Source organism: Lonchura striata, chromosome 25 (genome assembly GCF_050655825.1).
Source record: "Lonchura striata isolate lonStrDom1 chromosome 25, ASM5065582v1, whole genome shotgun sequence".
Taxonomy (NCBI): domain Eukaryota; kingdom Metazoa; phylum Chordata; class Aves; order Passeriformes; family Estrildidae; genus Lonchura; species Lonchura striata.
In genome coordinates this window covers 868,988-878,693 of record NC_140727.1, presented here as the reverse complement: position 1 = coordinate 878,693, position 9,706 = coordinate 868,988, and the positions used below count along the sequence as shown (strand labels likewise).

Below are 9,706 nucleotides of genomic sequence, written 5' to 3'. Positions count from 1 at the left end.
ATACTCCAACAAATATTCAATATCACATATATCATGGTAGAAATGGCGCAAATTATATCTACTGCATATAACAGGAGTGAGCAGCAAATGCCAAGACCAGGACTAGAGGGCCCCTGGCTTCTGCCAGGTAGGCCAAAGGGACACTGGGATCCCTTGGACTGTGTGGATCCATGGCCTGGCATAGCAGAGCCACAGGAGCTCATGGCTTTCGGTGACCCAGGGCACAATGTCCCCTGTTGCCATCGAGATCTGTAGGGGTAGAATCCATCTCTATTCCTGTGGTGAAGGGGGATCCTAACCGGGACTGAGCTGGGAGATGAAGTGACCCTGACTGGGAATGGCCAAAACAGGCCCTTGAGACTGGACATGAGGCCCCAGGAATCCTTAGCACAGATTCTCTTGAAATACAGATTTTTGGGGTTCACTTAAGTTAACAAAATGAATGAAGCATTTATATGTTAGTTGTAGGGTTATGTGTTGAATTTTAACCTTTTACTTAAGAAACCTCTGCCATGGTACAAAGGGCATAAGAAAATGCAAATTTCTGAAGCATCTTGCATAAAGAGCAATACCTAGGGATGCAAAGAACCCAGATAAAGATAAACAAGCTCCTCTGTCTCCAATCCTACCAAGACTGACAGACGTACACAGATAAGCACCAAAGGACAAAAAGTGCACATGCAGAGAGGAAAAGTTCAAAAGTTCAGTCATGAGGAAGACCAAAATCTTCAGCTTCAGAAGACCCCCGTATGACCACCACAGCAAACCATATGTGCCCAGAAGGGTGTGGACCTATTTAGCATGAGACGCAAGGGCAGGCAGTACCAGGGCAACGTTGAATAAACCTAGAAAAGTTGTGCAATGTATTGCATATGGAAAACCTTGGGAATAAAGGTGTGGGTCAGACTGAGGCTCCAGGCACAAGTTTTCAGAGAGATATCTCACTTGTGCCGAGTGCTGACAATACATACTCACTTCATAAATACCCCAGGTTGTGGAATCTATTTATTTATTCCATGTATCGCTTCACACTCAGGAGAGGAAATTTCAGGGAGCCCAAACGGCATCATGGGGCTTTGGTAGAGCTGCTGTGGGGACAGAAGGAATTCAACTGCCATGGCCTGATCCCGACTGTCCTGGAAAAGGTGGAAGCTCCGGAACCCCCACAGGGCCTTTGTGACATCCTCAGGGCTTTCCCTGGAAATCGTTCCTTTTGTGACCCTTTGGATTCTGAACCTTGTTGCTGTTGCTGTTGGTTTTATTCTCTCTTGTTGCTGTTTCAGGAAATTGTTCTTCTCTCTGCCCTGTGGGATCTTTGTGCCTCCACAAGGAGGGAGAGTGGCTGTTTTTAGTGGCAGCACCCACAGGTGTGGGTGCCCATGGGTGGGACCCCCAGTGCCCACCAGTTCCCCCCGGTGTCACAGCACACTCCCGTAGATGTCACCGGGTTCCCCAGGTCGCTCGTGGGGTCCCCGCAGCTCCGCATAGGTCACCTGGGGATCCTGGAGCGTGGTGGCATGGGGGGACGCTGCAAGAGACACAGGCTGTGACATCTGGGTGGGGTGACACTTGTGGGTGACATGTCCCTGTGCGTGTGTCCCCCCCCGTACTCACCTCCTGCCCTCTCGGGGGTCACAATTTGGGTGTACAGCACCTCCCCCTCCTCTGGGCAGGCCGGGGGAACAGAGGGGGCGCTGAAGGAATAAAGGGGATGTGTGGGAAGGGATGGAGAGTTTTGGGGTTGGGCTAAAAGGGGACTCATGGCTGGAGACCACCACTCACCTTTCTTGGTGCTTCCTGGTGGCTGCAGAGGAAAGAGGGGAGGGGTCACTGTGGGGTCCCAGAGCCCTGATCCCTCTCAGGATTCCTGAACCTCCATGAAACCCTCAATTCCCCTCAGGAACCCTGAGCATCCCTGGAGCCCCCCAGAAATCATGAACACCCACAGTGCCCCCAAAAAACTCAGCCTCAACAACCCAAAACTCAGCAGGGACAGAGACCCCCTCAAACCACCCCAAAGGCCCCTGAAAGAAGCCCCAACATCCCTGCAGGACCCTTCAGCACCTCCCCAAACCCTACAGGATCCCCAGCCAAGGTAACAGTTCAGGGGTTCCCTATCGTTCCCAAATTTTGGTGGCCTCTACAGCTCCCTGGGATCCCCGTCACCCCATTGTCACCCACCCACACGGTGCCACCGGTGCCAGGCCACAATGACACCCACGAGCAGGACCAGGAACAAAAGGGCGCCACCGACCCCTGCGGCCACTGCAAGAAACAGAGGGGGACACATCAGGATCACCCATCACCCCAGGGGTGCTGCACTCCCTGGTGACCCTGTGTGACCCCACCTGTGTTCCTGTGTCCCCATGGTGTCACCTCCAGGGCCAGCTCTGGGCTGAGTGCATGGAACACACGGTGCCCATCCTGTCCCAGCTGGTTGGTGGCCACACACTGGTAGGTGCCCGAATGTGCCACCTCGACGTCCTCAAACTCCAGGAGGGGACCCCGGGCCACCTTTGTCCCGTTGTGCAGCCAGGTGAAGGTGACAGGGGCTGAGCCCACCTGCACCGAGCAGCGCAGGGTCACGGGATCACCTGTGCGCACCTGGTGTGCCAGGGGACTGGGGGTGATGGTGGCATTAGCCACAGGCACTGCGGGGACACAGACAGGGCTGGCACTGGGCGGGGTGGGATGGGTTGCCGTGGGTGGGGTCTGCCCCAGCCCGAGGGTCCCGCTCACCCAGCACGGTGACATTCAGGGGGTCACTCTCGGCCACGCTGTCCCCGTTGCTGACCCGGCACCGGTACTGGCCGCTGTCATTGTCCCCAACGTGCCGCAGCTCCAGGCCGGGCCCGGTGCCCAGCAGTGCCCCTGAGCCCTCCCGGTGCCAGGAGAAGGACAGGGGACCTGTCCCCTTGGCCACCGCGCAGCTCAGCACCAGGCGGTCCCCAAGTGCCACCTGTGCCGTGGGAGGCTGCGCCAACAGGGACACCCCCGAGGGCGGGACCCCTGTGGGAGGGGGACACCAGGGGACAGTGAGGAACCGAGGGATTTGGGGAGGGGCAGGGGGACCCCAGGGAGGGAGAGGGGGGCAGAGATGGGGGGGGCTTGGAAAGGAACTCCGAGGTTCGGGGAGGGGACACCGGGAGAGGGAGGGGGATGACACCAGGCAGGGATGAGGGGACCCAGGGAGGAATGGGGAGACACGAGCCGGGAATGGGGCATCTGGGAGGGAGCTGGGGTAGTAATGGGGGGACACACAAAAGGTGTCGGGGAAGGATGGGGATCCCCAGGCAGGGCTGGAGGAGCTGGTAAGGGATGGGGGGACCCAGGGTGGGATTCGAGAAGGGATGGGGGGACCTGGGACACAGATGGGGGACCCAGGAAAGGATGGAACGAGCCAGGGAGGGATGCGGGCCGTGATGAAGAGTGCTGGGGATGTTGTCAGGGAGGGCTGGGGATCCCCTGACAGTGTTGGGGGACCCTGGGCGGGTCCCTGGAAAGGATGGGGTGATTGGGGAAGGGATGGGAGGAAGGAGCTGGGGAGGACTGAGGGCACCAGGGCGGGACCTGGGAAGGGAGGGGGGGACCCGAGAAATGTGTCAGGCAGGGCTGGGGGTCCCCAGATGCTGATGGGGGTCCCCAGACAGGGACCCAGGGAGGCCCTGGGGGCTCCCCGTGCCCATCCCCGCACTCACTGCGCACCGTGACATGGAGCCTGGTGCTTCTCTTCCGCACGGCCCCCCCCTCGGAGCGCACCTCGCAGCTGTAATTCCCCGAGTGGGAGACCCCCACTTTGGGCAGCAGAAGCTGCGGGGACCCCTGCGGGCCCCCCACCACCTGCCCATCCTGGTAGAACACATGCAGGAGGGAGGCTCGGGGCCGCAGGGGGCTGGGGGTGCTGAGGCAGCTGAGAGCCAGGGGGGACCACTCGGTGGGCTTGGGGGAACCCTCCAGCACCGGCACCAGGAAGAGCTCAGGGAAGGCGAGGGGAGGTGAGGACGGTGACTCTGAGTCTGATGGGAAGTGGCTTTGGGGGTGCCAGGATATTGGAGTTCACGCTGTGGGGGTGCTCACCCTGCACTGTCACTGTCACTGGCAGTGACTCCTTCCAAGCCCAGTTTTCCATCCAGCCCTTGCAGCTGTAGCGGCCACTTTGGTGCAGCCGCAGCGGGGACAGGGACAGCTCGGTCCCCTCACGGAACCACCTCAGTTCTTTGCCCTCGTGATAGAAGGACACTGAGGTGACAGTGTAGTTCGACCAGCCCCGGCAACGCAGTGTCAGCGTGTCTCCCTCCAGCAGCACCCGCGCCGGCACCTGCAGCACCAGCCAGTCTGGGGGACAGAGGGGTCCTGTCACACCCCATGGCACCGGGACCCCCCATCGGGTCACACCAGCACACCAGGGTTCCCCAATTTCAGCACGGGGTCCCCTCAGAGCAGGGGACAGGCTCTGGGCACATCAGGGGGTGACCCATGGAGCGGAGCCCACCCAGAGCCCTTGGGGTTCCCATGGTGCCAGGCTGGGGACACCCAAACCCCTCTCACCGTCTGAGACCATCACAGGGGAGCTGAGCCCGGTGCCAGGTCTGTGACACTGGTAGGTGCCACTCTCAGTGACAGTGACTTGGTCTTGTCCCTGCTGGCCCCATCGCTTCCCATCCTTGTACCAGGTGGTGGCACTGGCGGTCCCCGAGCCCTGGCAGGTCAGTGTCACCTGGTCCCACAGCACTGCCGGCCTCCAGGGAGGCTCCACAAGGAGCTGGGTGGTCTGGGCACCTGTGGGTGACAGGGGACACCAGCCTGCCAGGGCCACCACGGGGCTGGGGACAGCGGGGTGGGGACATGGCATCCCCCGAGGACTCACCAGCGAGGCTGAAGGTCTGGGCTGGAAGGGAGAAGGGACAGGGCTGGGTGGGGGTGGCACTGTGGGGACAGTGCCACTGAGGGCAAAGGGTTTGTGTGCTGTCCCCAAAGTGTCCCCGTGGGGAGAACCTTCAGTACTTGTGGGAAAGTGCGTGGGGATGGTCCCCAAAAGATTTGGCGAGGCACGGGGACATGTCTATGTCACAGCCACCACTGCAGCACATCCATGTGGCACAGATGCCTTGGGAAAAGGGACACTGAGGCCACCCTGGGCTGAGGCAGAACATGGGGACACTGTGGACACCCTGGGCACCAGGACACCACGGACACAGCCCTTGCTGGCCCAGGTCACCCCCACCAGCTCCTGATCCCATCCCCATGGCCACATGCTCACCCCTCTTGTCCCCTTCTGTCCCTGCATCCCAGTTCCCTTGTCCCTGTGCCCAGAGCTCCCTGAGCCCAAAGGTGCCAGTCCCCACATTCCTGTCCCCACATTCCCATCCCCAAATTCCTGCCCCCTCTTCCTGTCCCCAAAGCCATCTGACATCCCCAGTCACTCCAAGCTCCACTGTGGGCAACAGGGACTGGCACTGTTGGCCTTGGGGACCTCAGGGGACCCCGCAGCCCCCCTGTGCCCCCTCCCCACCAGTCTCTGCCCCACCAGGGCCCATCCCTGGGCTGTCAGGCCTGTGCCCGGGGCACTCACCCCACAGGAGCAGTGCCACCTTCCCGGCCATCCCGGTGTCCCCAGCCATGTGGACTGGCTGTCCCTGGCTGCTGTGGCCACCGCTCCCCTGGCTGGCGGCTCTTCGGATGAAGAGGAAGGAAGCGAGGTCACGTCTTATCCCCACGTGGGGGTGGCCCATGCTGAGGGCAGGGTGGGGACAGGATTGGGGCAGGGTGGGGGAAATGAGACACAGCAGGGGACAGGTTGGGGACAATTTGGGATAGTCTGGGGACATGGTGGGGGATGCTGCTGGGGGCTTGGGGGTTGTGGGGAACCAAGGATGGGTGTCCAGGAGAGTGGGGCTCCAGGGGAATTGGCGTCTCCATGCCTGCGGGGATTCAGGGATGGGGGTGCTGTGGGAACATGGTCCCCAGGCATTTGGGCTCATGGCATGTGGGTGCCAGGGTTTGGGTTGTACGGGGGAAAAAAGAACCCTTGGGAAGAGGGGTTCTAGTGGAAGAATCAGCCACTGGGATGGGATCAAGGCAAGGCTGGTCCCGGGCAATGGCAGTCCTGGGATTGGGGTCCCTGGGAAGGAGAGACAAAAGTGATGGAGGTCCCATGGTTGGGGTTCCAGGAATGGGATGCCAGGGATGGGAAATGGCAGGGTGGACATGGGGGTCACAGCTCTTTCTCAGGGTGCATCAGATTTTGGGGTGACCCAGGGCCCAGCACAGCCCCCAGTCTGGGGAGCTCGTTTCCTAGGCAGTATCACATGGGGCTCCTGGGTTGCTGCCTGACTCTGTGCCCTCCCCTGCCATTGAATTTTCCCAGTCTTTATTTCTCCTTTAATTTTCCTCATTTTGTGCCATGCCCCCTGACCCCTGGTTCCTGGCTCAACAATCCAGGGAGCACATGAGCAGGGAATGGGTTGGGGGAACCCAGGGGTAGGGGAAAATGGGGAGTGGGGAGTTCAGGGAAGGGTGGGGAGGCTGTGGGGAATGGAGGTGTTGGGCTGTGCCCCTCAACACTTTCACTTTCTTTTTGCTGGACAAGAAGGAACAGGCTGTTTGTGCTGAGACTCTGATGAGAAAGGGGGAGGGGATTCTGTCCTGGGGGAAAACCAGGGGAGTCCTGTCCTGGGAGGTCCTTGTTTTGTGGAAATCCAGTCCAGGGGCGACACATCCTGGCATGGGGGGTCCTGTCCAGTGCGTGGCACTTCCAGAAATGTCCCTGCATATTCCTGGATGGCTGCCTGTTCCAGGGCTGGCACATCCTGGGCACCCCTGTCAGTGAAAGGCTGGAGCCCAGCCATGGCCCAGCCCCACTGCACAGGGGTGGCCACTGGCCAGCCCTGCTCTGGCCAGCCCCAGGTGGCAGCCAGGACCTGAGGGTCCCCCTAGTCCCCCGGCTTTGATTCTGGCAGCTTTAGAGCTGCTGCAGAGGTGAGAATCCTGTGGGGGAAGTGGCCTGCCTGTGGTTTGCTCAGCCCTGCAAGAAGCACAAAACCCAAAGGGAGCCCAAGCAGTGGCTCTGCGAGGGCCTTGGATGGTTTTCAGAGCAGGGCTGGCTGGAAACTGCCCCTGCAAGGGCAGCTGAGAGGGAACCAGTCCGGAAATGCAGCAATTAATCATTTTGTCTCTTGCAGCAAGGGTCTGAGATAGCTCCAGAAACCCTGCAAAGACAATAACGTTTTGCACAAGAACCTGACCAGGTCCCTCCTCCTTGCTCTCTCAAACCTGCAGCCCTGTGGACCATCATGGCAAGAATATTTGGGTTCTGGCTCGGCTGCCCTACAAGAGGGAATTGTGTGGAAACATCGAGCAATGTCTGTGTGCTGCGGCCGTGGTGGGGCTGTGGGGAGTGACCCTGTCTGGATTCCAGGTGTCCCCAGAGCTGCTCCATCCCTGCCCTCCTCACCTGCACAGGGCACGGGGAATAGACAGGGCTCTGCCCCAGCCCTGCCCCACCCCTGCCAGGGTACCCCTCCAGTTCGCGGAGCTGTGGGGACCTTACCCTGGTAGCACTCGCTCCGGACATGTCGCTGTAATGAACAAAGTTCCCAATGTCCCCAGGGTCGCCAGGCGGACAGGGCCTTCCTGGGTCCCATGTTAACACTGGAGCAGTGGCTACTTCTAATTAAGTACTGATATGGAATTGTTAATTAGCTAATTGCTCTGTTTGTTTTATATAAACCACGTGGGGATCACCTACCCCCCTGCCCCCGCTAACCGACACTACCATACTAGGACTAAGATGCAAATAGAGGAACCTCTGGAATCATGGGAGGGGGTTTTGCGGATAAAGACACCACTAAATGGAAAACTGAACACAGTGGAGGGGGCTGGACAGGTGTGCTGGCTGGGGAAAGGGAAACACATCCCTGATCGAGATTTGACCTGTCAGCATCACCTACAGAAGTTTGGACTGGAGTAGGCTGTGGGAATCAGGAAAAAAGGAGGCGGATTTTCCTGGACTTACCAGGAGGAAAGGAGGACAAACAGCTGCTGATCAGGATTTCAGCAACAGGCTCTGCACATCTCCTCACCCTTCAGCTAACAGTGTGCCATGAGGAAAGGAGAGGGGACAATTGCTGATGAGGACTTCAGATACTGACTGCACACCTCCCCACCCTTTCGGCTACCAGTCTGCCACATGGACTTCAGAGACAGACTCTGCATACCTTTCCCCCTTCAGCTACCTGGAAAAAACTACAACAGCGGGGGCGAGCTCCGTGTCGAGCCCCCTCCCCAGCTGATCTTTATTAATAAAGAGCAGAACATTAATAAAGGCATAAGCCGGGTTTGTTTCAATTTGGGGGCTCGTCCGGGATAGCCACACCTGAAAGGAGCTCCAGACAGCAGGACAGCTCAACCACTGCTTCAAGGGCCCCCCGGGAGTTGCTGTCTACCTCTGGACCCAAGGATCAGCGTGAGACGAGCAACGCAGAGGAGCAACATGGAGGAGCAACACGGAGAAGCAACGCAGAAGAGTGATGGATCGGTAAGAAAAACCGGGAGGCGAGAAAGCGAGTGAGGAAGCGAGCGGAACAGAGGAGTGATGAGGCATCTCCTTAGAGGTAAAGCAGGCCCTCCTCTGAGCTTGGGAGGTTCTCTAGGGGTAAAGTAAGTTCCTGGCAATCAGGGCAAGGGGAATGCCCAGAGCAGGGCAGGTGGGATGTCCCTGGCAGGTGGAGCAGGATGTCCTGGCAGGCAGAGAGCATGTCCCCAGCAGGCAGGACGGGATAACAGGGCAGGTGGGCTTCTGCCCACTGCCGGTGGTGGTGCCGGGACCGATTGGTGCCGGTGAGTTTGCAAAAGGAGCGATTTCCCCTCCTCCCTCCCTCCGAGGCCGCCATCGGCCCTGAGGGGATCGAGCTCGAGTGGGGCGCCCCCTGCTGGCCGGGAGCGCTCCCTGCAGCGCCCCCTTCTGGCCGTGGCCATAACTGCACCAAAGACTAACTGAGCCCTGAGTGGGAAGGAAAGTTCTGGGTTTGTGTTGTTTGTTCTGTTCTGCTTGATAAATTTCCCAGCAAAGAGATGCTATTTAGTTTTCTGTACTTTTGTCTATAAACTTCATCAGTTTTGACATTTAAAAAAATTTTAGACATGGGTCTTCTTATTCCAGCAGGGTTCCCACTTTCCTTGGCAGACATATCTCTTGTAAACCGAAAGGCATGATCACTCCTGGATTTCAATGTGGATGGGACAGACACCCCAAGAGGAGACAGAGTAAAGGTCTTGGCCACCTCATGCTCTGCCTCTTAAGCCGTTTGGCCTCTCCTCAGCTGGCACTTCTGGTCTCCTGGCCACTCAGGACCAGAGTTTGGTAGAGTGTCACACTGTCTCCAGTGTGCCACGGCTGATAGACTGATGGCGAGACAGGGCCCTGTCTCCCTAAAGCAAGGCCTGACCCATCCCTGCGACACAGAGGTTTTCCAAAATGTCTCCAGAAACCAAACGTTTCCTGTCTGTGACACCCCACCCTGTGCCATGACCGGATCCCGACTGTTCTGGAAATGGGAGAGGCTGCGGAACCCCCACAGGGCCTTTGTGACAACCTTCGGTGGGGAACATGAGGAGGGGATTGGGACAGAGGACAAGAGAATCCAGAGCTTCCTGAAGGCTGCTTTGGCCATCAGAGCAAGGAAGGTCCAGGGTCCTGCCAGGTTTC

At 58.9% G+C, this 9,706-nt stretch overlaps 1 protein-coding gene across 1 annotated transcript; it reads right to left on the bottom strand.

The window, feature by feature from the left end:
- Positions 1-1,279: 1,279 nt before the first annotated feature.
- Positions 1,280-4,977, bottom strand: LOC146765358 (Fc receptor-like protein 2). Its single transcript, XM_085560532.1, has 9 exons — positions 4,549-4,977; positions 4,079-4,335; positions 3,699-3,978; positions 2,740-3,009; positions 2,349-2,651; positions 2,182-2,265; positions 1,783-1,804; positions 1,615-1,694; positions 1,280-1,528 (listed from the first exon to the last, which is right to left on the bottom strand). The coding sequence occupies exons 1-9, from the start codon at positions 4,850-4,852 to the stop codon at positions 1,419-1,421; spliced, it is 1,710 nt and encodes a 569-aa protein (XP_085416658.1). The 5' UTR covers positions 4,853-4,977; the 3' UTR covers positions 1,280-1,418.
- Between the last annotated feature and the right edge of the window lie 4,729 nt (positions 4,978-9,706).

Coding starts and splice junctions, on each gene's coding strand:
- LOC146765358 (XM_085560532.1), bottom strand. CDS start 4,852: ATGCCATGTCCCCACCCCGCTGTCCCCAGCCCCGTGGTGGCCCTGGCA. Junction 3,979..4,078: donor CAGTGACAGTGACAGTGCAG/GGTGAGCACCCC, acceptor CTCGCCTTCCCT/GAGCTCTTCCTGGTGCCGGT. Junction 2,266..2,348: donor ATGGGGACACAGGAACACAG/GTGGGGTCACAC, acceptor TGTTTCTTGCAG/TGGCCGCAGGGGTCGGTGGC.